Here is a 25,655-nt window from a genome sequence, read left to right as displayed (position 1 = left end):
CTGAAGGAGCAGTGACAGGACTGGGATATTCAGAAAGTTGAAGTGAATGCCACTATAACGAAGCGGAAATGAAGTAATGTCGCGCGTTTAAGAATGTTTTCAATCCATGTCAATGAGTTCCCATATCCAAAAGAGGATATTTACAGCTAGTAACTTGCCACGGTATCTTCATCATGTACTCTTTTGGGCTGAAAATCAACGTGACCTTACCTAGATGGGCGATGCCTTCCTAATTAGGAATAAAACTTAGAATAGTGAATTTCCATCACATTAGTTCCGGCGTTGAGATAACCCGCAGTATAGCTATTAGTGTCAAGTGATTTTTATATGGCAAGATATAGCAATCGACAGCCGCTTTGTAGTGAGAACTTAGAAACAAGGTGAATAACAGCTATAGTAAATCAGAAATATATTGACTGTCAACAACGCATCTATCTACATTCCAGGCTCTTAGCTCCCTAAAGATGAAACCCGTATCAAAACGGTCTTAGTTTCCAAGTAATTATCCATACTGACCGTCCAACCTTCCCGGCCAATCCCACTGGCTTTGTATCCTCCAAACGGCATATCGTGAGCACTAGTTGGGCTGGTGCAATTCACCCCAACAGTCCCGGATTCGAACTTCTTCACCATTCTCAGAGCACGGCTGATGTCATTTGTGTATACCGAAGCATATAGCCCAAATTCCGTGTCATTCGCCTTGGCGATAACCTCCTCCTCATCACGGAAGGTGTTAATATGTACCACCGGGCCAAATATCTCCTCCTTCATCACCCTTGTGTTTTCTGGCGTTTCTAAAAACACGGTAGGTTGCACGAAGAACCCAGTCTGATGTCCAGATGGCTCGTCTCCAAGAGTCATCCTCCCCACTGTCTTAGCTTCCTTGATGTAGGCTTGTACTTGCTTGAACTGCATTTCATCCGCCTGCGGACCATGATTCGTGTCTGGAAGTAGAGGATCGCCACTTTGAACATCGGCGAAGCTCTTGTGGAATAGGTCGATGAAAGTTGATGCAATAGACTCCTGCACATAGATACGGGAGTTGGCCATGCAAACCTGACCACTATTCCACTGAATGCTATGCTTGGTTTCTTTGACTGCTTTTTCGATATCGGCGTCTTCGAATATCACTGCCGGGGATTTGCCGCCAAGCTCCAAAATGACATTCTTAAGATTGGATTTGGCGGCCGCAGCTTGAATGAGACGGCCAGTTCTACCGGATCCTGTGAAGCTGATCACACGGACGTCCATATGATGGGATAGAACATTTCCACTGATTTGTCCGTGTCCAGATATGATGTTGAATACACCAGGTGGGAATCCGACCTTTTCAATAAGGGTCGCAATCTTAGCGGACTAAGAAGATGTAAGTAACTATACAAAGTTAGACTAGGAGAAAAATAAACATACCGTAAGGGGGGCCTTCTCACTGCTCTTTACAACCACAGTGTTTCCAGTCATCAGAGCCGGTGCAGCTTTATTAATCAAAAACAAGACTGGGACATTCCAAGGAATGATAGCGGCGACAACACCGTATGGCTGGCGTAGGGTCATATTGACGAATCCGGGAGTGTTCACACTCGATGTTCCCAGAGCTTGATAGCCAGACTCCGCATAGTGATTGAGAGCGTCGGAGGCAGCAAAAGACTCAAAATAACCCGATACGGGACGACCCATGGAAAGTGCTTCTAGTTCGGCTAGCTCACTGTGGGCTTCGAAGCAGAGCGAGGCCAGCTTTTTGAGATAGGACCCTCTCTCTCGTGGAGACAGAGCAGACCAGGCTGGAAAAGCCGCTTTAGCAGCAGCAACGGCTGCATTTGCATCATCCTCCGTTGCCTCGGATACTGGAAAATAATTGTTAGCGGAAGGAAGCCCATGTAGCTTTTCGTGAACAGGTATACCTTCAGCAAATTTCTCATTCGTTGTTGGAGATATTAAAGGGAATGTTCCTCCATCTGATGAATTCACAAACTGATTATAGCTTTAGTATAATTTCAAAAAGTTGCTTCCAGTATAATAAGTACAAATACCTTTCCATTGATGAAAAGGCGCGTCTCGAAAGACTTGACTTTGGGAATCTGCGTCAGAGTCATAGTGTTGGGCTAAAGTATCGCTGCCCTTAAGATTCAAATATATCAACATGCTAGAAAGATACAGTGTCTTATTAATAGACCATGACTGTCACTAGAAACGGCAGTTAGGGTGTGCCGGTGCATCGGGTCCATTAACCCGACATCTGCGGGGTTATAGCTCCGACGCCCTCGGAGGCATGGAGGTACAGCCGCCCCACATCAAGTGAACTAAACACTAATGTAGAAAATTACGGCTTCAAAAAGTGTGAGTATCATGATACTGTATATCTCAAGAGTGGTATAATTACGTCAAGAGTCTCACGACGGCATTTGAATACTTGAAAAATGGGTGCATTTGTAGGGACCTTTGTACGCTACGTCGTGAATACTCCGCTCTCAAAGGCTATGAATTTTGTTTAAGAATGCGTGCAACTCACTGTATTCTCTAAATTGGCCGCGGTGGCGTCCAGATATGGACGTTATAATCAAAGGAGCTCAATGTTAATAGTCGGCCTTCAGGAGAGAAAGCCACCGGACCAAGAAGGCCTTTGAGGGTCTGGTTTAGAGCGCCTGTGGCAGTATACCAAAGCCGGACAGACCCATAGGACCCCGAGGCTACCAGTCGGCCGTCAGGAGAGAAGGCCACCGACACGACCATATTGGAATGACCTTCGAGAATGTGATGAAGAGCGCCCGTGGAGGTGTCCCAAAGCCGGACTGTATGATCTCTGGAGCCCGATGCTAATAGTCTACTGTCGGGAGAGAAGGCTACTGACAGAACCAAATCTGAATGACCTGTGAGGGTCCGTTTGTTGATGGTTGACCAATCAGCCGTGGGAGTATTATCACATAGCAATACCGTGTGATCAGCACAGCCGGAAGCTACTAGTCGGCTGTTGGGAGAGAATCCCACTGATAAAACCCCACCAATATGGCCACTGGTATATCGATACTCTGAGAGCCTATGCCTGATCCTGAAATGCTGAGTTGTAGGGGTAACGGAGTAATCAATATAGCCAGACACCACTAGTAGACCATCAGGAGAGAAGGCTACCGGGCTAGAATGGAGTTTAAGGGTCTGGAGTAAAGCCCCAGTAGCGGTATCCCAGAGCCGGACAGAACTAGCAGGAGCCCCTGAAGCTACTTGTCGGCCACTAGGAGAAAATGCCACCGAGTCAATGAAAAAGGAATGGCCTTCAAGTGTGTGATATAGAGCACCTGTGGCGGTATCCCAGAGCCGTACAGTCCGATCCCTAGAGCCCGAGGCTACTAATCGGCCGTTCGGAGAGAAGGCTACCGATAAAACTCCTTTGGAATGCCCCTCGAGGGTGTTTTGTATAGTTCCTGTGGCAGTATCCCAGAGTCGTACAGTTTGATCCTCTGATCTTGAGCCTACTAGTTGGCCGTTGGGAGAGAAAACTACCGAAGTTATCAAACGAGAATGGCCTTGAAGGGTCTGCAACTTCGCGCAATTCGCATCGGTTTTCAGTAACCCAGATGTAGCGCGGCCTGTGGCCTCGACCACGGAGTCATTTTGCGGCCTCGAGATGTTTGAAAGACTTTCTTGTCTTTCCACCCTTTGAGGGACAATTCGACGAAGTAGATCCCTCGCATAAGCCGCCGCGACCATTGCCGCAAACCCTTGCCATTCTTTACTTTTGTGTGAGTCGGAGTAGTCACAGATTCCACGAATCACAAGGCATGGGAAATGGTTCATCAGCCCGGCCGCTTCCATCTCAAAGCATAAAACACCCTTTTCCGCAGCAAGTCTGTCGCGGATCGAAGCATCCTTCATTAGCTGGTTACTTGAAGCAATCAATCCGTAGTGTATTGCTGGATTGTCTTCATCCTTCGTTCGTGGATTTCGGGAGATGAGGCTTGTCAAATCATTACCACAATCTATTGCGCAAGTTGATGTTTCGGCTGGATGAACGATATGACTTTGATAGAGCCGGTCACTTTCTTGCTCTGGCCGCTGATATTTTTTTTGTAGCCTCGGCTTTTTCTCAAGAGCCTTGTTGACTGTCTCCTCAAGTCTGTTACCCTCACTCTCATATTGTGCTCGAAGTCCGTTGACTGCTGCGAGGAGAATAATAGGCGGCTGATCGAGGAAGCCCGTCAACTGGAAGCTTTGATCTTGTATTGTTTTACCGAAGTCGTACTGGATCGCTCCACCTTGGCCATTAGAAGGAATACTGACCACAACATCACCAAGACGTATATCGTGATTTGGGGTTGGTGCTCCGCCACCGATACCAACCATCAGACCAAGTCGAACATTTGGAAAGCCGTACAATATATCCTCGGCGACTCGTGCTGCTGAAGTGGTGCCGTATGAACCTAAAGGTAGAACAGAAATAACAACATTGTGTCTTCCAACTTTGCCCAGCGTATAGTCGTTTTTGTTATGAGCTGGCAAGTATTTTGGGCCCTCGTGCACTTCATCGAGGAAGGTTTGAGCGGCAACATATTCAGAGGTGATCGCACAAATCCAGCCGATGGTGTATATTTTCGGATCTGACATCCTAGTCAGAACATAGTGTTCAACATTAACCTTGATGGAAGCAGGGTTGCGAAGGATCTGAACTCCTTTGACAGTGATTCAGGCAGGAACGCGGGGCATCCTTTCGCCTCAATAGTCACGTGAATGAATGTTACAGCATCTGATGAGGGCAATCTATGGAGCTCTCAGAAAGAAAACCCATGGAATGAGTAGAAAGAAATTGAGTCAGGGAAAAAATGATATAATATTCCTTCTAACAGGTATGGGAGAGAGGAAAGAAAGGACGAGAGCGAAGCCATCAACTATGAAGACAGAATTAGTCCCAATTAGGACGACAACACACCTTAAGCCAATCAGGAGGCACCAAGCCTGCTGAGTCATAAGGCTTTAACATCATCGTATTGAAACATTGAATACCACATCTTTCCTAATGATCTTCCAAATACTCGAGCTGCCACTCAAGTGGCTTTTGAGCCGGTTGAACTGGACCAACATCACCTTCAGGGGCTCTCCGTTGTTGCCAAGCTAAAATATCCCGGTGATCTACAAAATTCCCGTGCAATCCCAGCTTCAGTTTGAAGGGGAGATGAATTACAGCGACCGGCCCTTTTGCGACATGCTGGGCGTCAACGATCACGATATCATTGCGAAGCACATCGAGGCGATTCACAAAGGCGATAATCCAACCCTCACCTTCCCCACCGTCGGTTTTTGGAATGAATGTTGGCTCCTGGAAAGTCGCTCGTGGACCCGCCCACAAGATATCCTCCTTCTGGCCACCCCAGGTAAAATGGCCGAGGCAATTGAATAGACCTCCTGCAGGAGGGCCACACTTGGCAGCGTCATATTCTCTGTCATCGGGTTAAATTCAGTTTCCACGAGCTAGATTGAGGGAAAGTTACCTTGATCCATCAATACATGCCTGCCAGAAATGGTTGTATTTTTTCGTGACAAAGCGGTCGTCTATGCGGGAGAATTCACCATTGGTGTCCCAAAGGATCTCAGGTTGGACATATGAGCCTGATTCACTTTTTGGGTCAAAGACCCAGCGATGTGTGACGCTCTGCAGCCGGTTTCTTGCCGCCAAATTGCTTGTTTGTTTCTCGTCGGGCGGGAAGAAGAAGAAAACGTTGCCATCTGATACCGTGATGTCAAACACGATATGGCCGTCTTCATTTTCATAGCATCCGGCAACATGACCATGGAAGGCTGTACATCGTCTCAGTATTGGTACTAAATCAACTAGAGAATCACTCACCATTCTCGGCTCGAAGCCAAATCATGTCCTCGGGCTTGCCCCCTCTCCTTGGAACAATCCCATACCATTGACTTTCCTTGGGGTCCCAGGCCCAATGGTTACCACCGTTCTTCAGACGATCAACAGAGCATTTTAAAGGTGTCATTGGAAGAACCAGATAGTTTTTCGAGATACCGCAATCGTGGATCATGCCACAGAATGGAGATTTGTACCAGGCTTCTTCGGTTTTCTTACCGTCGGTATCAATGGTGTAAACGACAATATCACATGAGCCATCAGAGCCATTCCCGCCCGCTTCATAACCAAAACAGATCATCTCACCCGTCTCCGGGTCAAATTTTGGATGTGCTGTAAATGTCGGAGATCGAACTTGCCCCTCGAAATCATAACGGCCGATAGTTTCCAAAGTCACAGGATCCAGCGCATACGGCGGTCCATCTTCCTTCGTCGCTGTCTTGAGATTAGATAAATTCCATATCTGCGTTGGTTGGAGCACAAACCTAACAACATTCCACGCCAAAATATGATGTTTGTATTGGCGACTGTTCGGATCACGCCCTTAACCGCCTCAGAGTCGGTGTGGGGATTGCGATATTTGCCAAAAAGGCTCTTTCTCGCAGCCGTTTCTGCCAGAAACCGGTCTGTCCTGGCATAGCGCTGCTTAAGATCTACATGCCCATCTTGAATGCGAATGGCCGTTATACTCCCATCTCCGCTGAAGTGAATATCCTCTTCATATGAGGGAGGGTAGCGGTGATCTGGCTGAATTCTATAGAATGTGCCATTGATTTCCTTCGGAATTGTACCATCAACCTCCAGGTCCACAACCTCTCCCTCAATTCGACATGCTTGATTGAATCCTTGGAAGGCTGGCGTGTTGGGATATTTGACTTGGTCGCCCTTTTTCCAGCCGTTCTTGTACGGAACGTCGACGAAGTTTGCAAAGTCGTAGAGGTGAGCCATTTCTGCCTTGTGTTATTTGGCAAATGAGCTCGTCATTGATGGAAGAAGGCATAACAAATATTAAGCTTTATTTCGCGGATGTCGGTCATTTACATCCGAGAGGTGAGAGGATTGATGATCATTCGGCGCGTTGTCTCCGGTCACAACCGAATCTCGGGATCATCAAGCCGCAAAGCTGCCGATAACTTGGATTGGAAAATACATTCAAATTTCATTCCCAAATTGAAACCCGAACCTTGGAAAGACGTCTCACATCAAACCTTCGAAATGCATCCCAAAGGCACCATAGCCGTTGAAGAAGCGGTGATCAGCCCTGATACGGCATGGCTTCTAGACGAATGCCAGCGAATCTTGACACCTGGCAATGCAGGAAGACAAGCGATTGAAGCCCACAAGACCCGTTTGATGGACATTCACGGCTCGCGTCTCCAGGCAATGGATGCTGAGGGTGTCGAGTTTATGCTCCTATCCCTCACAAGCCCAGGCTGTCAAGGAATCCACGATCAACAACTGGCTGAGAAATCCGCAACCGACTTCAACGACTGGCTGGCCGCAGAGGTTGCCAAAAATCCTAGTCGCTTCGGTGGATTGGCAGCATTGTCTATGCATGATCCTATCCAGGCTGCTGTGGAACTAGAACGAGCCGTTAAGGATCTGAAATTCTTTGGGGGTATCGTGAATGACTATCAGGGCACTGGAAATGATGGCTTGACAAAGCAGTACTATGATACCTCTTTTTACGACCCTTTTTGGAAGAAGGTTGAAGAGCTTGATGTGCCGATTTACTTCCACCCGAGATATCCAACTGAAAAGGAACTCAACCTAGACGACTACGCTTATGGTTCTCGCATGCATCTTCTGGGAGCTGGTGTCCAGTTTCACTTGGATTTATCTTTCCATGTCTATGCCATGTGCTCTTCGGGTAAATTCCACCCATGATAGCGATGTTTCAAGCTTGTGCTAATTTTACAGGTATTTTCGATCGATTTCCCGGCGTCAAAATCGTGGTCGGACATCTTGGGGAGAAGTAAGGACCCAAACCCCCTGCCCCTAGAATTGAATTAGAACTTAACACTTTTTCCTAGTATTCCATTCAATCTATGGAGAGCTTCACACTGGTACAACAAACCCAGCAAGAAAATTGCACGCCCATCAAAACACGACTACAAATTCTATTTTACCAACAATGTGTTCATCACTACTTCAGGGAACTTTTCAACCCCTGGTCTGAGATTTTGTGTTGAAGAGTTGGGCGTAGAGAAGTGCTTATTCTCCATTGGTAAGTTGCTGAGATATCAAATACTGCGAGCTATGGGCTAAAACCTTTACAGACACGCCGTATGATCAAATCGAAGAGGCCCAGGCATGGTGGAGAACAGTGGATCTTGATGGTAGACAGAAAGAACAAGTTGGCCGTGAGAATGCTATCAGGTTGTTCAAGCTTCCGTTGGAGATCTAGACTGGATACAGCCAGAGGATTGATAGTTTCCAGTTGTCAGATAATTGTGAATAGCAATCTGAGTATCCACATGACAGAAATCTACAAACTATAGAGAGAAGATCCCCAGAAGAACAAGTGAGGCCACGGATTAGTACATTTGAATAGAGCTATTCAGAAAGAGAAACGAAGTAGTCGAATCGATCATAATTTTGAAGGCGATGGAAATAAAGATGAAATAATACAACTTAAATAAAGACAGATGATAGATATTGAAGATGCCGAGACAAGCAAGAAAAAGACAGCCCGCCACACACGTGCAGGCAACTGTTCCGGTTGAGTTGAAATTCTTACTCAGAACTAGCGTCCTCGCAGTGCTGTATGACAACTCCTGTCTCCGTGCCTTTTGTCTCTGGATGAGACACTAGTGAGGTAGATATTTCCTCCAAACTCCTCCCCTTCAAGTTTGGCAACATCGTAAAGGCCCAAAGAGCCAGGATCACATTACTGGCACCCCATATATAGCAATATTTTGGACCCCAATTCAGTGCTCCTGGGTTGATAAAATAAGGGGTGCAGTACGTTGCAACCCAGCCAAAAATATAATTGAAGCCCGTTGCAAGACCAACAGTCTTTGATCTTAGGCGTTGCGACGGAAGCTCCACTGTAAGGGCCCATAGCACAGGACCCTGTCCAATGCCATAAATCCAGGTGAAAAGGGTCCCCATCGCCACCAAAACGCGTGCTGCCGTGTATGACTCAACACTCAGTCTAGTGTAGACTGCAGCGATGACGAACATAACTACCGCATTAATGGCTGAGCATGTTCCAAGAAGGATTCGTCGCTCGACAAATCTCATGACAACAAAAGCGCCCATGTTTCCTGTGAGAGCGATTGCCAAGCTCATCATGACCCAGACAAAATAGTTGGTGACTCCAGCCTCGGCGTAGAAGTAGACAGAGAACCCGGAAAAGAAAATTATACCGCTTGCCGTCTGGCCAACACTAGCACAAATACTAAGGATTGTGCGCTTGAGATCGGGGCCTCTGAACACGTCAATCAGGTGCACAGACTGGCTAGCTTCTCTTTCAAAGATCCATGCTTCTTTGATGCTTGACACCTCAGCTGTAAGTTGATCCCGGTCGGGCACCCCTCTCAGCGCGCGAATCGAATCTTCTGCTTTTTCATCTAAACCGAGACGTACATAATGTCGCGGGCTCTCTGGTAAAAAGAACAATCCTATCGATAGCAGCGCCGGGACCACAAACATGACGCCCAGCGGGATCTGATATGATACACGAGATGTATAGCTCGTTGTGTAGTTATCGACCAGAATCCCAATCAGGGCCCCAAAAGAGGTCTGAAAGGTGACTAACCCCACAGCAGAGCCACGTAGATGTGCTGGTGCAATCTCTCCGAGGTAGGTTGCCGAGTAGGTCAAGTAAAAACCGTTGGAGATACCAAGAAACAGTCGTCCTGCATAGAGTGCCCCAAGGTGGGTACTACTTATCTGTAGGATGATTGCAAGCACAGAAAAGGCGGATCCAGCCCACAAGCCTCGTTTATTGCTGATATAGGCCCCGTATTTGAAGATGACAAGGCATGACACGAGCCCTCCGACTTGCATCAGGCTCTGTACTAAGGTCTGGACGGATGTGCTGATATTGTAACCTAAAGCCGTTCCAGGCTTTGGAAGGAGTTAGTCCATTTCTATACAATTACTTTAGGTCAATTTACTTACGTCGACATAGCCGAAAATCTTGAGGAATCCCGGCATGCTCTGGAAGCCAGAAACAGCGGCAGAGTCATAGCCGTACTGGAATTGAGCCAAAGCAATGAAAATGGATATACAAACCAATCGACTCTCCGTTTTGACTAACGATATAATATTCATCTCAGAGGTTAGGAGCTTGTGGACGGCCATGTTCCTTATTGATGATAAACTTGAGTTGTGGGGGGGGGGGCTTTCGGGTCTCGTTAGGAGTGAATATGGATCCATGCAAGAACGTAAATTGGACTGCAGGACAAGCTAGTCTATGTAAGATTGTTTGTCAAGAGGAGAATATCCAGATGACCTCAACATCGATGCACAAGAGATCACAAAATCGCATATTGCTGCCGATGTGTCATGTGACGCTTCCTCAGATCGGCTTCAATCATCCGAACGGCACTTGTAGTCTTGGTATCCCGGAGAATACCCCTGGAGTATCTGAAGAGGCACATTATAAATTGATGGATTGACTCCATGATCTTCACGTCAATTCAACGGCTTACTGCTTGATCATCATCCCTCATCCGCATCATTGACTGTACAAGCATGTCTGAAATTGATTCAGCAAACCTGGTCGTACAGGTGAAAGGTCTTCTAGATGAGGTCACCGCTTTGAAAGGTTAGTAGCCTTATGCTTCGGAGCTGTCTAAGTTGTTGACGTGGATCCAGCCGAATCCGAGGTCAGAAAGCTACACCACAAGTATGGGTACTACTTAGACAAGTGCCTTTACAAAGAGGTGAGTCTACAATCAATTGAACTCTCAATGCCTGAAATCAAAACTAAGCAGATTGAAATATCCTCTAGGTGAGTGAGCTCTTCGCCGACCATCCCGACACCTACGTCCAGTTTTTGAACGGCCGCTTCACCGGAAAAGAAGGAGTCCAGCGCCTTTATATGGAGCGGTTTGGTGGTCGTTTCGTTGCTGGTCGCAATGGCCCAATTGACGGCTGGCTGCTTGATCACCTTATGGCACAAGATATTGTCACCTATGATGCATCAACAGGTCGAGCAAAGGCCCGAATTCGCGCCTTCATGTGTGCTGGAACCCATGAATCGATGCCTGCCGAATTTCCAGGGGGTCACAGACAATGGTTCGAGGGTGGTCTATACGAAAATGAATACTGTATTCAAGATGGGGTGTGGAAGATCCTTCGTCTGCGATACTATCCATTCTGGCATGGGACTGTGGAGACGGGCTGGAAAAACGCGACCAACTATGTTCCTTTGTACAAGGAGACTTTCCCGGTGGATCCGTTAGGTCCAAATGAGGTGATTTCTGACGAGGCACTTTGGCCTGATACGAGAGTGATTCCTTTCCACTACAAACATCCTGTCACTGGTCGGGATGTGGCGGAAGTGGACATGCAGGCCCCAAAGTGGATGGAAGACCCAAGCACTGCTAAACCTGCAAGAATTTTGACAGATTAGACATCTGAAGTAGAGAGGAGTTCAATGTTTTCATAATTTGCATTAAGTTACACAAATCAGCCATCTCTCCGTTCATATATGTTTCATTTAACCATTGAAACAGCACCAGTCCTTATCTAGTGTAGAATAACCCCAACAACCTTGGAAGTGCCGAAGTGGGGAGACATTGAACCCACCGATCTCCCCGCAAACCCCACATTTTCCCCAGCTTTTGACCACCTTTTGTCTCAACCTGCATAGATCTTCTCGTTATGTCAACCCATGCACCCCATGGCTACCCGAAAACCACGAGCGAGTCGGACTACAATGAGCTGTGACCGATGTCGGAGCCGAAAAACCAAGGTACGTTGCCAATAAGACAGATGTTGACGATGATGAACCTAATCGCTCGGCAATTCACAGTGCAAGAATCCGGGTAATTTTCACTCTCCAATCCTGACTCGAAATGGTGAATATTGTGGAATTTTGCCTCGGAAGACTAACTCTAGCCTCGTCTAGTTCCTGGCCCTTGCGATTACTGCCGCAACACTGGAGTAGAATGTCAAATTGATCCCGCAAAACGACGACAAAGACCATATTACTTTGTATCGGAAGATCAATTTCGAGATATGCAAGACATTTTGAAGCATTTTCTTCCAAATACAGATCTGACGCCTGAAAAGCTCCGGGCTCTTGCATTGGAATACAATAAAACCGACGCATCCCCACTAGCGGTGCCTGCTTCCCCTGCCTCTCTGTCGCCCTTTGTGCCTTACAGCCTGCCGATATCTGGCGAAGAAAACATAGATGATCATCCGGAAGAATTCCATCCCGATCCTCAGGTCGAATCTGAGGATACCATATTACGGGATGTCTTTCAATTGCATCAGCAATTTGGATGTCTACTCGCCGACTCTCAGGGGGAATTTCGTATGTCACCTGTTGCTCATATTCAAAGCAAATATAGTGAGAATGAAGCTGATGACCGAACAGGATACATGGGGGCCGAATCGGGGTTGCCGTTCAATGCTATTATACGCTGTTTCAAAAGCGAAGGCTTCCAGATTCCTACCACGCCAGATGTTATTGCCGGGATGGTGACCGTTAACATGCCACTTCCTGATCAGAAGTCCCATGAGAACTTGTCCTTGCCTCCTCAGGATATCTGTCAAAGACTAGTCATGCGATATTTCGAAGAAGTCCACTGCTTATACTGGCTTTACTCCCCGGAGAGATTCCACATTCAGCTCGAGGAGACCTATCGTGATCCACAGCAGGATACAAAGGCTTCCTGGAGATGTTCACTATATTCAATACTGGCAGTTTCAAGTCTTGAGAGGCCAGAAGAGAATGAGATGGATTCTCATTCACCAACTGAGTTTCTCGAACACGCAAAATCGCTCGTATCCGCTGTATGTGATGAAGGAAGCCTTGACAGTGTGCGAGCCATGATACTTTTGGTAAGTTTTGAGACACTAGTTCAGCTCAACTTTCACTAATGTGCATTCACAGGCAACGGCCACTCAATCGCATGGATTTTCCAACCCTGCGTACCTCTATACCAGTCTCGCCGTACAGATTGCCTGTTCTCTCGGCATACACCGCGACAAATACTGCGCTGCATATGGTTTGGTGGAGAAAGAACATGCGCGTCGCGTATGGTGGTCTCTCGTGGTCTTTGATCAAGACTTGTCCCAGAGGCTGGGAAAACCATCTGCAACCTCTGATTCGTGGGAGACGTGTCTACCCTCTGAACTGGTACGATAGAAGTCCAAACCCTTTCTTTCATGCTGATTCCAATCGGTCCTTAGATTCTCTCGGCCGGAGCATACACCCCATCCGGATACTTAGCTGCATGTGGCAGTCTTAGTCAGTTAGCGAAAGTAGTTCGAAAGGGTCTCTACAGTGGCTCCTTCGTACAGATGAAAACGCTTCAATCCATCATAAAGTCCCTTACAAACTGGGAGGTTTCACTCCCACCTCACCTGAGACTCGCAGTGCCCACTGCACCTTTACTACGTCGGCCCATTTCCATTCTACATCTCAGATATCACGGTATTCAGCTACTGGTGGGCCGACCTGTTATTCTATACCAGCTTTTGTGTCAAAAGAATCAACGGGGGCCTCCTGAGTCCTCATTTCTCAACGAAATCACAGCCCTATCTCTTAGTTCCGCTGAACAGATGTTAGAAATCTTGGAAAGAATGGTCCTTGAAATTTTTGATTCAAAGATCATTGCTTTGGACTTTTACTATGCTCTTGACATTCTCCAGATATTCCTGTCGGTTTTCGCCCTTACGAAGGCAGAAAAGCAATTACAGAATATCTCACAGTGTATGAAAGTGCTACAAGCTATTGGAAGTGCAGGATTTGGAGAGAAGATTATTTCCGAGGTTCTCTTCCAGCTGATGGAATGGGGTATGTTTCCGCATCATCCGGAGCCCTCACATTTTCTTCAAGATTTGGACACTTTCTTAGCACTTGATGCTGTGACCGAGTTTCATGAACGGCAAGTTTTTGAAAAATCTACAAATTTTCACATTCTAACGTTATCAACAGATTATTTGGGAGTTATGACACTGCTATCTATCAGGAAATGAGTTCAACGCTTTTCACTTAGGCCGAGGAAGAGCATCTAACATTCATCTGCTATTGTGTTCTCCACAGCTCTGCATCGAAGCCGCCTGAACACGAGCTCACTAGTTAATGAAATGCTCAAACCAGATAGCCTTACTTTTGTTGTTGATGGGAAATGTAATAAGTATTCATTGTGAAGGAAATGAAACGAATACTGTTTCATGATATCCGTTCAACCTTGAGGCTTGAACCGTAGAAGGTTAAATAGCTACATATAGGCACGTGAAGTCTTTGAAGCTAGAATGCCAGACTAGCTAGATCAGTCCAATTACTACGTTTAAACCTTAGACACCGTCGAATGTATTCAAGAAGTTGTGCTTTTTCCTTCTAAATCTATAGAAACAGTTGCAGTGCAGCGAATAAAACCTTGGAATACAGTGCGATCTTCCCATTTCTGTATCGTTTCTCTATTGACAATGTCAACACTAGACGTGAACAGAACGGATCGGTAATGCAAATCAAAAAAGTACAGATGCTTCTTTCAAGCGTGGTTTTGTTTCTCTTTTTTTTTCTTTTGTGTTGTTGATCTGGCGTACGGTTTTCCTCAAGAGCTATAAGCTATAGGCCGACACCATCTCCTGTTATGTACGGGTTGCCTTGAAGCCCGTGCTAGCAGAAGAAAAAGAGCTTGGAAGAAAAGGTAAAATGATAATGCTAAAAAGCAAAACAGAACAGTTTGTGGGTACTGTTCAAGTAAGTAAAAAAAATTGGATCAAAATGAGGTACGCTGCAGATGTGGGGGAAAATTCAATCAGAACTCCCAATCCTCCTCAACAGACTTGATAGCCCACTCAAACTTCTCACGCAGTGCCTTGGAGAAGAATTTCTCAATTGGGACATTGAACTTCTTGCTGAATACAACAGTGAGGCGAGGATCAATGTAATTCTGTAAATGCTGTTAGCATGCCCATAATTGCGGGTGTCACGAGAAGACTTACGATCTTTGAGGTACCAAGAGCGACCTCCTTGTTATCTTCCTTGTCCTGAGCTTGGAGGGACATCGTTTCGACGCGCTGGTCAAGCTTCGCAATGGCGGCTTCGATCTTCTCCACAGTTGGGCCTCTGCCTTCAGCTTCCACCTTGCCAGATTTGTTCTCCTTGTTGAATTTCTTCTCCATCTCCTTGACAGTCTCAAGGCGCTCGTCAAGCTCAGACGCCTTCATCTCCTTCTCACCATCGGCTGCAAGCTTTTCGTTGTCCTTTTCAAACTTCTTCTTAATCTTCTGAGTTTGTTCCTCTAACAAATAGGCCTGGTGTTCCTTGATCCATTCCATGGTGAGGTCCTCGTCAAGTTCAAAGAACGAGGCTCCCTTCTTCTTCTTCAGGTTGGGTTCCAAGTCGAGCATCTGTTGCTTCAACCGCCATTTTTGATAACGCAGTCCCTTGATCTATAAGGTGAAACAGGTCAGCCTCTGTGTAGCCTCAAGTTGAATGAGATGAAACTTACCCGTTCACCCATCTTCTCCATCTGATTGGCATGGCCAGCAGTGACAGTTCGCTTATGGTTACACAGAATGGCCACCTTGCGGTTGGCATCGTTGTAGGCCTTGATTTTTTCTGGAATTGTACCGGCCGCCTTCATCTCCTTCAGCACCTCGCTCATCGTGAAGGAGGCGTTGTAAGTACGGAACACCTTGGCAGTAAGGCCAGGCATGTAGTTCTGTAGGTGTTTGTTGAGAGCAGAGGTCTGTTCGCTGTTAGCTGAATGATAATCCACATGGACGGGTTCAATCATACGGTCAATCGGTCGAAAATTTCATCGCCATTCTTCTTGGGTGCCTTCTTGAAGATCTTCAGGTTCTTGAAAACCTGTGGATCAACCTTGACTTCGTCGTAGAACCGAATACTATCCTTACCCAAGAAATCAAAGACAACAGTGTTCGGAGGCTTCAAGCTGATGTTCTCGTATTTGAGCGAGCAGCAACCGACAGTCTCGGCCTCATCCTCGCCTTTCTCATTTCCAGCACGAAGGGCGAACTGATCAATGAGATAGACGGCGGTAGCTTTTTGGCGCTCCACCATCAAGTCATGCTTCAGGGCCTTCTGATAATCCTTACGAATCTTCTCGATATACTTCTTGAGTTCACGGGCCTTTTCAAACTTCTTGTAATCACTCTGGCCCTTGACATCAGAATTGGCGGCCAACATGACATACTTGTAGTTGCCATTGATGTTTTCCTGCCACATGGCAAGCCATGTTCCTTCTTGGTCATGCTTCACCTCTTTCCATTTATGGCCGGGTGGAGGTGGCGGCACAGTGGCCTCCTTGCCAATATTGATGATGATTTGTTCGGGCTGTACACGGGTCTTGACGCGACCGGTCTTAGGGTGCTCGCCTCGTCCACGGAAAAGTGAAGGAGGTTCGACACGGAAGTTGCCGACCTTTTGTTTGCGACCATCCCAAATGCAGTACTGGTAAGGAGCTTCTTGCGCATCCTTCTCGGCCTTTAGCTGCTTCTTCTCGGCGGCACTCATGTTCTTCTTTTCCATGCGTTGAGCATCATAGTATTCAAAGATGGGCCTGAAATCGCACTTGCTAAACTCTTTGATCTCAACCTTATTGCCTTGGGCGTCCTTCGCTCCACCGGTCGTCTTCAGGATGTCCTTGAAATCCGCAAAGAAATTCTTCTGGAATACAGGATTTTCCACATTGTGTGTGGAATTCAGCATGCCTCCAAAGAATCCGGCGACTTCTTCGGCATCAGGGTGAAGTGTCACTGGAACTCCGTCGTACACGAGCTTTACGTTCTTCGGCAAGGGCTCATACGGGGGTGGGAAAACAACACCGCTGTGCTCCAGAGTTTGCCACTTCTTGGTACCGTCGCCCTTGGTAGGGTCCTCCCACCACTTGTACTCTTCCTCCTCATCGCCCTTCTCGTCCGCATCTTCACTCTCGGCCTTCACCTTAGCAATCTTCTTCGGGGCGGTCGATTCGGCCTTCACCTTCTTGATGGCAGACTTGCCATCGACTGGCTCCTTCTTCACACCGTTGGCCTGTTTCTTGGTTGCTGCAGCAGGTTTGGTTTCCTTCTTCGGAGCCGCCTGACGGGCGGCTTTTTGTTCGATTCTCTTCTTCTGTGCAGATAGTTTCCTCTCAATTGGGACATCTGAGTCGGACTCCTCTCCGACGGCAGTTTCCGAGGCCTTAGGAAGTTTGCGTCCGTTCAAAGCCAGAGGAACGTCATCATCGGTCTCAGGGTCTTCGTGTTTGACCGATGTTCGCCGGCGTTTGCTCTGTCGAGTGGTCAGTCGCTGAAACCATATGCGACAAAGTCGCGATCCAAACTTGCTCATCAGAGCAGGGTATGGCGTACCAGGGGCTTGTCCTCTTCCTCGCTGCTATCCGGCTCGACATATGACTTTTTCTGGTCAATGCTAGTACGAGACTTCCGCTTGCCCGCGCTGGGCGCATCCGCATCCTCCATCTCAACGTCCTTGCTTTGCACGGCACCAAATCGGACCGAAATCCCCGCGTCAAGATTACCGTTACCGTTTTCTTTCGGGGTAGCTGAGTTGGAGGCTGCTAGTACAATTCCCATGTTAGGTAAGCGCGAGGTAGAGATGACAAGGAGAGAAGCAAACAAGATAAGGCGAGGATGAGAGAATGGGAAGATGAGTTTGAAGGTGAGATGAAGTAGAGAAGGTAAATATTCCCGGGGAAAGCACAGGCTCGTATACTGAGAATAAGATCCGAGGGTGTTGTACATAGAACCGAATTACCCGGTGGCAGACTTACCCTTTGCGCGCCCATTTGCGCGAGCAAGAGGCATGTCATCCTCTGAGGAGCTCATCGTGGGTTGAAGCACTGGAATCGGAGACCGAGGGCGAGAGTGAAACAAACGAGGGATGATCGAAGGCACGTAGCCTCGTGCGCCGAGTCGGGCAAAACGAGCCGCTTGATAGAAGAACGGATTGAAGGCAATTTTGACCAATGAACAGAGGGCAAACAAATGCTAAGTCAAATAATGCATTCAATGATGCGAGAACTGAAGAGAAGTTGAAAAGTGTGGGGGAAATGAAACGCTAAGAAGATTGGGGGCAGGGAATCCGCAGCACCCAAGTTCACAAGCAAAGGTAAAGTTTGGGGGAATGGAGGGAATGGAATGGAAAATGAGATTCGTTACCTCATGGACTGCCTGAGGCCGGGAATGGCTAGCTCACTGGTTGATTGTTGATTGATTTGGTTATGTAATCATGTTACGGAAATTCATGCCCGATATATAAGGCAGTAAGGTCAAAGTGCGCCGGAAGCCGGAATGGTACGCCGTAGATTCTTCCCCATTACGGTTTAGCGCATGGGACGGCCAGGAGTTCAACTTCGCACTTCCCGACCATCGCAACTCCCAGCAACCAGTGAGGTCTTCTGGCATTCCCTGCTCCTTCCTACATCTCTTCCCCCAGTTTCGAACTTTTCCGTTCGTAACCCCCTAATCCTACAAAATGTTCTCCCGTGCCGCCCGCCCGGTCCTCAGGGCTGGCAGTGCTGCTGTCACCCGGTAAGTCTTCTTCCGATGCCCGCTGAAGTGGTTCGGTCCTTTCACCAGCCGAATTCAACATCACCACGACGAATGCCACCCCTGCTACCCAGAGGAAACAAGCTCAATCGCCTCGATAATCAATCAATTCGTCCTCCATTGCTAACTCCCACCCAAGCACTGCCCCGCCCAATGCCGCCAACTTCGCGACTCTGCGTGAGATTGAGGGCCGCCTCAAGTCCATCAAGAACATCCAGAAGATCACCAACACCATGAAGGTCGTTGCCTCTACCCGTCTTACTCGCGCCCAGAGAGCTATGGACGAGTCTCGTGTCTACGGTGAGACCTCCAACACCGTCTTCGAGAAGGCCGAGACCAAGCCCATCGAGGGCAAGAAGACTCTGTACGTCGTCGCTAGCTCCGACAAGGGTCTTTGCGGTGGTATCCACTCCAGTCTGAGCAAGGCTGCTCGCCGTCTGTTGACCGAGGACCCCGAGGCCGATCTCGTTATCCTCGGTGAGAAGGGCAAGGCCCAGCTGTCGCGTTTCGCTCCCGAGAAGATCCTCCTCTCCTTCTCGAACGTCTGCAAGGACATCCCCACCTTCGCCGATGCTCAGGCTGTCGCCGACCAGATCGCCCTGCTGCCTACCGACTACAGCAGCGTCAAGGTCATCTACAACAAGTTCGTCAACGCTCAGACCTACGAGGCCACCGTCTCCGAGGCCTACTCCGAGGAGGCTATCACCCAGTCCGGTACGTTTTTCATCCACCCCTGAGAGAAATTTCAAGCTCGAAAATACTGACAACATGTCCAGCCAACATCTCCGCTTTCGAGATTGACGACGAGGCTCTGGCTGGTCTCCGCGAGTACGCTCTCGCCAACAACATCTTCTGGGCTATGGCTGAGGGTCACGCTTGTGAGATCTCTGTATGTTTATCACTATCCCATGTTGCAAAAAAATATGATTTCCTCTGCTGACACAGCTCCCAGGCTCGTCGCAACGCCATGGAGAACGCCTCCAAGAACGCTGGTGAGATGATCCAGAAGTATGTTTACATTTACCCCCTGTTTCCAACTCTTTCATGCTAACAACTTCAACAGGTTCCAGATTCTGTACAACCGTCAGCGTCAAGCTACCATTACCGGTGAGCTGGTTGAGATTATTACCGGTGCCACCGCCTCCGCCGACATGTAAGAGCCTTAACGGGCTCTTATGGGAAGTCTCCTTTGGCGTAGACTTGTTGATATTTAGATCGACGTTTTTTGTAAAATCAGTGTCAATCCATTCCATTTTCCTATGTGTTTCCGGTATAACCGGCTTCACCCACAATATAACTTTGCTGAAGATTTTGTAGCCAATTCTCATTGAACCTTGAAATGTGGTACATATCAGAAGTTTGCCAACTTCACACCTGGGAACCACCTTTCATCTTCCTCAGTCATTTCTCATCCTGCTTTCAAGTTCGAGGATATCGTGAGCTTCCAGATGTCTCTTCTCCATCTGCATTTCAAGCCTTAAATCCGACGACGTCACAGCGCAGTGAAGTGGTCTGTTCACTTGCACAGTCAATTCTGCTTCAATACCCCAACATTTCAGTGGACGATGGAAGGTCGTAATTCACCTCTAACACCCACTCCAATGCACTTCCTGAACCTATCTATATGTGATCAGCATCATATATTTATCAACTTCCTAAACTCTTCGGCATAACCAAGGCCTTATTCTAAACTACCCATCATCTCGACTACAAATACATCGACTTCTAACCACTAGAATGCCGCTCTCTTCAGACCCAGCCAACCACTACCAGACTCTTGAAGTCCCGCCTGGTTGCACTGAAAAGGAGATCAATGCTTCCTTCAGAAGGTTGGTCCTCTTGCACCATCCCGACAAGACAGGCGGCGATATTGCCTCTCTCGATATCTTCTACCAGGTGCGATCAATATTTATTCCAATTCTAGCTCTGCATATCTATTTTGACGTTTCAATTGAATTGTATCCCCGTACTCATGGCCTTTTCAGATTCAGGAAGCGGGATACATTCTCCGCAACCGTAAGCGCCGCCGCTGCTATGATGAGTCCTTGCAAGTTTACCCTGCCTATCGTGGAAATGGAGAACGATACCATTCCTCTGACAATCCGCAGAATTGGGATGGATGTCCTCCGCAGGAAGACTATCAGCCCTGGAATTCTCCCGACTCCAATGAAGGTCATAAGTACAGCTTCGGCACTGACATTCACATGGACGAAGATTCTGACTGGAACGTGTTTCAATGGCTCAATACGCAGAGGAGATGGACGAGTGGGTAAAGAGGACTGCCGGTATCGATCCCGAGGTCGAAAAGGCAACGGAGGAATTCCGCAGACAGGCCACGGAAACCCACATGGCGGCAGACCAGGAACCGATACTGGGTGAGATTTCAGGTTCAGATACCGATGAAAACGCGATCGGGCATGGCTATATTGACTCCGACGTGCAAGAAGCAGAGGAACGGCTTCACGCACATGCCGCGCAGGGTGGGAAGTCAGCAGGGGATGTGGATTCCATGTTCCAAAATACTGATGACGAATCTTCTGAAGATTCATGCAATACCGGGAAGATAAAGTATGACAAAGACAACATTTGGAACATGGAGTATGAGAAACACTGGCCTGGTGTTGAAACCGAGGCACGTTCAGCTATTGGCTCGGGCCACCTTATCGATCTTACTGGCGATGAACAAGCATATGAACCTCGCTCCTGCTTCCCCCAATGCAACGAAGCCGATGACTCTGGTTATTCCGAGGCCGGCTTAGACATTGACATGGTGACCGACATTCCGAGCCTCCTGATCGATCTGAGCGATGAAGAACAGGAGTATGAAGCTAGGTCCAACCCTCCCAAAGGGAAAAAAGCTCACGTGCCTATCGATTCCGATGCTGCTACCGAGAAAGAAGATCCTCACTTTACAGAGATGTCTGACCATAGTGCAAACGATCAAACTTCAGACGTGCTGGAGCCGTACATTCCTTTCTTCGCCATGAAACTAAGGGAATCTGGCACCTGCTACACTGTCGAGGATATGCATCTAGAGATGCGAGGTGTTTTCCAAGAGTTTTTTGGTCATCAAGTTGAAGATGTCCGACTTCCCGCAAAAATCGTCCAGCCAGACCTAGAGAAAAGTACACTGCACTGCTCACACCGGGGAACCTGGAGCAGATCCTTTGGATATTCCGAGTGTGAAGTTTGTCACCTCTGGATGCAGGTCTCTACCTTGACCTGCCCATCCTGTGGTACAAAAGCATGTGTTCGCTGCAAGTATGCGCATGACGAATGATGAGCTCCTAAATTGATTATGGGACCTGGAAAATGACACCACCAGCTTTGATTTACTTTGTGCTTTCTGCTTTTTGAAATGAAACACTGAGGCCTAGAGAGAACTAGCTAGAAAGATGTTCATTTTGCGTCAAAATCTATTCAGGAAATATGAACCAATCTACTTTTTTACTAGCACGCAGTTTGAGTACTTATATCCAAGTAGGCGCATTTTGCTATGGAGTGAGATTTCATGTCCTCATCGATCAAATCTATAGATAACCAGTTCCCTATTACGATTCTCCCCTACTAGATATCTCTCACAACCACTTATCTTCCCTCGGCCGGCGAAATCTTGATTCTCCTTGATCACCTTAGTATGCATGGTCTGCGTAGACAACTTTATAGTCTGGTCCTTATGTTCATTATCTCTTGCATCTGAATCCCACTGAACAGGATCGAAATGCAAACAGAAACTGAGCCCGGCATTCGGATCTGTCACTTGTGCAAGAATACCATACCAGCTATCGACAAACAAAGCCATAGCGCTCACGGGCGTTGTCTGTAGACTGCAGTTACCGCGGTAGGGTGGCACGAGGATGTTACTTTCTTGTCGCCAATGAGGACCATACCCCTTCAATGGAATGCTGGTTCTTATGGCCAGAGGGAGACCAAGAGGGTCAGGAGATGTTAGCCAGGTGTTGAGGTTTTCTGTTATTATGATTGATTCACCATCGTCGGTGACTTCGAGTCGCTGAATACTTGGGCAACCGCGTTGGCGCACGCCGAAGAATTCGAGGTCCCGGAAACCAAACCGAGCCACGATGGATGGAGACTGGTCGACATCTGGACCTGTTTGGCGTCCCGTAGGGTCTAGTGATGGCTGATATGAAGATGTCTTGGAAATATCCCACACAAACAATGACTCAATAGGAGCATCTTCGTCTGCAGTGTATAGGCTGCGGTTGGGCTGCCAGATATAGATCACGTAATAGGTGTCACTATGCGCAGAGAAGAATCGATCTCTTTCACTGAGCGGATGTCCCAAAAACATGATCTTCCACTGGTTGCGAGGGATGATATTCCAGCCATCATCAGATTTTCGCTTCAGGTCGAATGATGATGCATAATGGCGATGCACACCATCACTGTCGTTCAGCCAGTGGAATGCTTTCGGCTCTGCCCATTCGATAACCAACAGCCGTTTCTGCAATCGAACTCTACGGACTACTCTTCCGCAAATGATGAAAGGAACCATGAAGCTTCGGTCATTGCTTAAGTCCATCAGCACCAGGCATTGGTGATGGGCACTGGGGTAGACTAGTAGTCCATCTTCGTGTGTCCACAGCGCCTCGGAGAACTGGCGGTCCACAGTTTGCCTGATATGACTCGCGTGCGACTCCCATGGCTGCACCTGGTACCATTCCCGGTCCCCTGCACCTCCGAAGTCGTCACACAGGCGGTACTTTTGTATGGAACGGGGCTTCCCGTGTTCCAAATGGTGATATCGCGCAGTGACTTGATCAAAAAGATGGCGAGCCCTGCAGCTTTTTGACTCTAAGCTATCAGGTAGTGTTTTGACTTCATCTGTCCAAGGAAAGTGTCTTTTCATGAGTGGGACCAAGATGGCCGGATTGCCGAATGCTTCGTTCCATGACCGAGAAACACGGCGACAACGGACGAGATCTGTAGGGGCCAAATAGTCGATGATTAACCAGAAGATATCCCGAGGTAAAAAGGCCAGATCATCATTTTGCGAAGTGCAAGGCTGTAGCATAATTGTGCGGCGAAGGAATAAAGGCTTGAGCTTCCAATTGGAGAAGCTTTTCCCTCCGCATGCCAAGAGCTTCAGGACACCTTGCGTAATTATCAACCTGACCAGATTTTCTTATTTAACGCTCTACTGAGCCGGGTGCCTTTGCGGTCGCTTAAATTCAACTTCGTTGTTTTCTCATCATGTTGCCCTCAGGCTCTTTCCTGCTTGTTGCCTCGCTACTGGCAGCTTTGCCTGCTAACGCCGATGGCATTTACACCCAGAAGTCCCCGGTGCTCCAGCTGAACCAAAAGACTTACGGATCGCTCATTGCGAACTCAAATCACACTTCGGTGAGATGATTGTTTCTTATGAAGCTATTTAAAAAATAATCTATCGAATGCGCTAACATTCTTCTAGATCGTCGAGTAAGCAATCCCCGCACTGTCAACAACTCCAAGATCCTCACGCTGACCTTTCACGCTCTCTAGATTCTATGCGCCCTGGTGTGGCCACTGTCAGAACCTCAAACCCGCCTACGAGAAAGCCGCGCAAAATCTGAACGGTCTGGCCAAGGTTGCTGCGATCAACTGCGATGAGGACGAGAACAAGCCTTTCTGCGGGCAAATGGGCGTCAAGGGCTTCCCAACCCTCAAGATCGTGACCCCCTCGAAGAAACCCGGAAAGCCACGTGTGGAGGACTACCAGGGCCCGCGCACCGCGAAGGGCATCGTCGACGCGGTGGTGGACCGCATTCCCAACCACGTGAAGCGCGCAACGGACAAGGACTTGGACAATTGGCTGGGACAGAACGAGGAGCGACCCAAGGCCATTCTTTTCACGGAGAAGGGCACAACCGGCTCACTCATCCGCGCGTTGGCGATTGACTTCCTAGGCGCCATTGACGTCGCCCAGGTCCGCAACAAGGAAACTAGCTCCGTGGAGAAGTTCGGCGTGGAGCAGTTCCCAACCCTGGTCGTGGTACCTGGTGGTGATGCAGAGCCTACGGTGTTTGATGGCGAGCTGAAGAAGCAGCCTATCCTCAAGTTCTTGAGTCAATTTGCCGAGCCTAACCCAGACGCCACTGGAAAGGCCGCGCCCGCAAACTCCAAGGCTAAGCCTAAGCCCAAAACCAAGCCGACGTCTGTCGCCGAAGATGCAGAGGAACCCACCCCGACCCCCGAAACCAAGCCCGTAGAGGTCCCCGTCGCACCCCCAGTACCTGCCCTAGCCACTCCCGAATCTCTCGGTGCTGCCTGTCTAGAACCCAAGTCGAAGACCTGCGTGCTAGCCCTTCTCCCTGCGACAGGCGAAGAAGACGCGCTTTCTTCCACCGCCACCGACGCGCTGTCTAGTCTCGCCGAGATCTCACACAAACACTCCCTGCGCGGCGTTGATATTTTCCCTGTCTACGCCATCCCCGAAACCAACACTGCCTCCAAGACCTTGCGTACCGCATTGGGTCTCGATGGTGTTGATGAAGTGGAGCTAATCGTCATAAACGCCCGTCGTGGCTGGTGGCGTCGGTACAGTGCCGAGGGGGAGTTCGGCATCACCCCCGTTGAGTCTTGGTTTGATGCTATCAGACTCGGCGAGGGTGCCAAGGAGAAACTGCCTGAGGGTATTGTAGTCGGGAATAAGCCTGAGGCTGAGCATGATGAGCTGTAAGATTTCGAGACTATAATTGGAATTAAGTGCGATGTTTCTTCGACAGTCATTGCGTCTTGCAGCTATGTATCTCATATGGACAAATGCTATTGTATACTGTTTATCCGATTGGGAGCCATTTCAAAAATCTCATGTAGGTACATTTCGAACGTTGCACGTACGCGATTTGGATCCTTGATTGCGGCGGCATATCTTCTCTGTCTAAAAGTCTGAAGCTCAGTGGTTCACCGCTTCATGCTGTGTCACAATTCCAATCACAACTACTGGGCATGCTCAGGTGATCTGGCGGCCCAAGCCCCAAGTCTGTATTTAAGCTATTTAAGCTCGCTGACTGGCATGCCAGTTGCAAATCTCATTTTGATCCGTTCACTTCAAGACTCAAGGCGTTAAATCAACAAAATGAAGTACCAT

The 25,655-nt window shown here is 48.1% G+C and overlaps 12 protein-coding genes across 12 annotated transcripts; 6 read left to right on the top strand and 6 right to left on the bottom strand.

Annotated features, from left to right (window-relative positions):
• Nucleotides 1-450: 450 nt before the first annotated feature.
• On the bottom strand, nt 451-2,093 carry N7520_011884 (aldehyde dehydrogenase family protein; the record flags this gene model as incomplete). The annotated part of the gene is made up of 4 exons (XM_057145817.1): nt 451-1,356; nt 1,411-1,844; nt 1,902-1,971; nt 2,031-2,093. The coding sequence occupies 4 exons, from the start codon at nt 2,091-2,093 to the stop codon at nt 451-453; spliced, it is 1,473 nt and encodes a 490-aa protein (XP_056991571.1).
• A 424-nt stretch (nt 2,094-2,517) lies between these two features.
• On the bottom strand, nt 2,518-4,596 carry N7520_011883 (uncharacterized protein; the record flags this gene model as incomplete). Its single annotated transcript, XM_057145816.1, has 1 exon — nt 2,518-4,596. One exon carries the CDS (start codon nt 4,594-4,596, stop codon nt 2,518-2,520), a length of 2,079 nt encoding a protein of 692 aa, XP_056991570.1.
• A 406-nt stretch (nt 4,597-5,002) lies between these two features.
• N7520_011882 (carotenoid oxygenase family protein) lies at nt 5,003-6,796 on the bottom strand (the record flags this gene model as incomplete). Its single annotated transcript, XM_057145815.1, has 4 exons — nt 5,003-5,426; nt 5,478-5,784; nt 5,834-6,283; nt 6,334-6,796. 4 exons carry the CDS (start codon nt 6,794-6,796, stop codon nt 5,003-5,005), a joined length of 1,644 nt encoding a protein of 547 aa, XP_056991569.1.
• Nucleotides 6,797-7,063: 267 nt separating this feature from the next.
• N7520_011881 (amidohydrolase family protein) lies at nt 7,064-8,255 on the top strand (the record flags this gene model as incomplete). The annotated part of the gene is made up of 4 exons (XM_057145814.1): nt 7,064-7,718; nt 7,769-7,823; nt 7,882-8,075; nt 8,128-8,255. The coding sequence occupies 4 exons, from the start codon at nt 7,064-7,066 to the stop codon at nt 8,253-8,255; spliced, it is 1,032 nt and encodes a 343-aa protein (XP_056991568.1).
• A 329-nt stretch (nt 8,256-8,584) lies between these two features.
• On the bottom strand, nt 8,585-10,159 carry N7520_011880 (uncharacterized protein; the record flags this gene model as incomplete). The annotated part of the gene is made up of 2 exons (XM_057145813.1): nt 8,585-9,922; nt 9,977-10,159. 2 exons carry the CDS (start codon nt 10,157-10,159, stop codon nt 8,585-8,587), a joined length of 1,521 nt encoding a protein of 506 aa, XP_056991567.1.
• Nucleotides 10,160-10,552: 393 nt separating this feature from the next.
• Nucleotides 10,553-11,435, top strand: N7520_011879 (nuclear transport factor 2 family protein; the record flags this gene model as incomplete). Its single annotated transcript, XM_057145812.1, has 3 exons — nt 10,553-10,625; nt 10,676-10,743; nt 10,812-11,435. The coding sequence occupies 3 exons, from the start codon at nt 10,553-10,555 to the stop codon at nt 11,433-11,435; spliced, it is 765 nt and encodes a 254-aa protein (XP_056991566.1).
• A 320-nt stretch (nt 11,436-11,755) lies between these two features.
• On the top strand, nt 11,756-14,014 carry N7520_011878 (fungal specific transcription factor domain-containing protein; the record flags this gene model as incomplete). The annotated part of the gene is made up of 5 exons (XM_057145811.1): nt 11,756-11,777; nt 11,934-12,874; nt 12,927-13,172; nt 13,226-13,832; nt 13,974-14,014. 5 exons carry the CDS (start codon nt 11,756-11,758, stop codon nt 14,012-14,014), a joined length of 1,857 nt encoding a protein of 618 aa, XP_056991565.1.
• Nucleotides 14,015-14,802: 788 nt separating this feature from the next.
• Nucleotides 14,803-17,842, bottom strand: N7520_011877 (DNA topoisomerase 1; the record flags this gene model as incomplete). The annotated part of the gene is made up of 6 exons (XM_057145810.1): nt 14,803-14,937; nt 14,990-15,439; nt 15,499-15,738; nt 15,789-17,285; nt 17,366-17,574; nt 17,788-17,842. 6 exons carry the CDS (start codon nt 17,840-17,842, stop codon nt 14,803-14,805), a joined length of 2,586 nt encoding a protein of 861 aa, XP_056991564.1.
• Nucleotides 17,843-18,491: 649 nt separating this feature from the next.
• N7520_011876 (F1F0 ATP synthase subunit gamma) lies at nt 18,492-19,722 on the top strand (the record flags this gene model as incomplete). Its single annotated transcript, XM_057145809.1, has 5 exons — nt 18,492-18,547; nt 18,705-19,279; nt 19,342-19,454; nt 19,518-19,573; nt 19,629-19,722. 5 exons carry the CDS (start codon nt 18,492-18,494, stop codon nt 19,720-19,722), a joined length of 894 nt encoding a protein of 297 aa, XP_056991563.1.
• A 580-nt stretch (nt 19,723-20,302) lies between these two features.
• N7520_011875 (uncharacterized protein) lies at nt 20,303-21,845 on the top strand (the record flags this gene model as incomplete). Its single annotated transcript, XM_057145808.1, has 3 exons — nt 20,303-20,461; nt 20,551-20,793; nt 20,820-21,845. The coding sequence occupies 3 exons, from the start codon at nt 20,303-20,305 to the stop codon at nt 21,843-21,845; spliced, it is 1,428 nt and encodes a 475-aa protein (XP_056991562.1).
• Nucleotides 21,846-22,082: 237 nt separating this feature from the next.
• On the bottom strand, nt 22,083-23,600 carry N7520_011874 (F-box protein; the record flags this gene model as incomplete). Its single annotated transcript, XM_057145807.1, has 1 exon — nt 22,083-23,600. One exon carries the CDS (start codon nt 23,598-23,600, stop codon nt 22,083-22,085), a length of 1,518 nt encoding a protein of 505 aa, XP_056991561.1.
• A 179-nt stretch (nt 23,601-23,779) lies between these two features.
• N7520_011873 (putative disulfide isomerase) lies at nt 23,780-25,244 on the top strand (the record flags this gene model as incomplete). Its single annotated transcript, XM_057145806.1, has 3 exons — nt 23,780-23,929; nt 23,997-24,004; nt 24,068-25,244. 3 exons carry the CDS (start codon nt 23,780-23,782, stop codon nt 25,242-25,244), a joined length of 1,335 nt encoding a protein of 444 aa, XP_056991560.1.
• Nucleotides 25,245-25,655: the final 411 nt, after the last annotated feature.

This window comes from Penicillium odoratum (assembly GCF_028828045.1).
Source record: "Penicillium odoratum strain IBT 22623 chromosome Unknown utg000008l_segment0_segment0, whole genome shotgun sequence".
Lineage (NCBI taxonomy): Eukaryota > Fungi > Ascomycota > Eurotiomycetes > Eurotiales > Aspergillaceae > Penicillium > Penicillium odoratum.
This window is presented reverse-complemented; position numbering and strand designations above follow the sequence as displayed.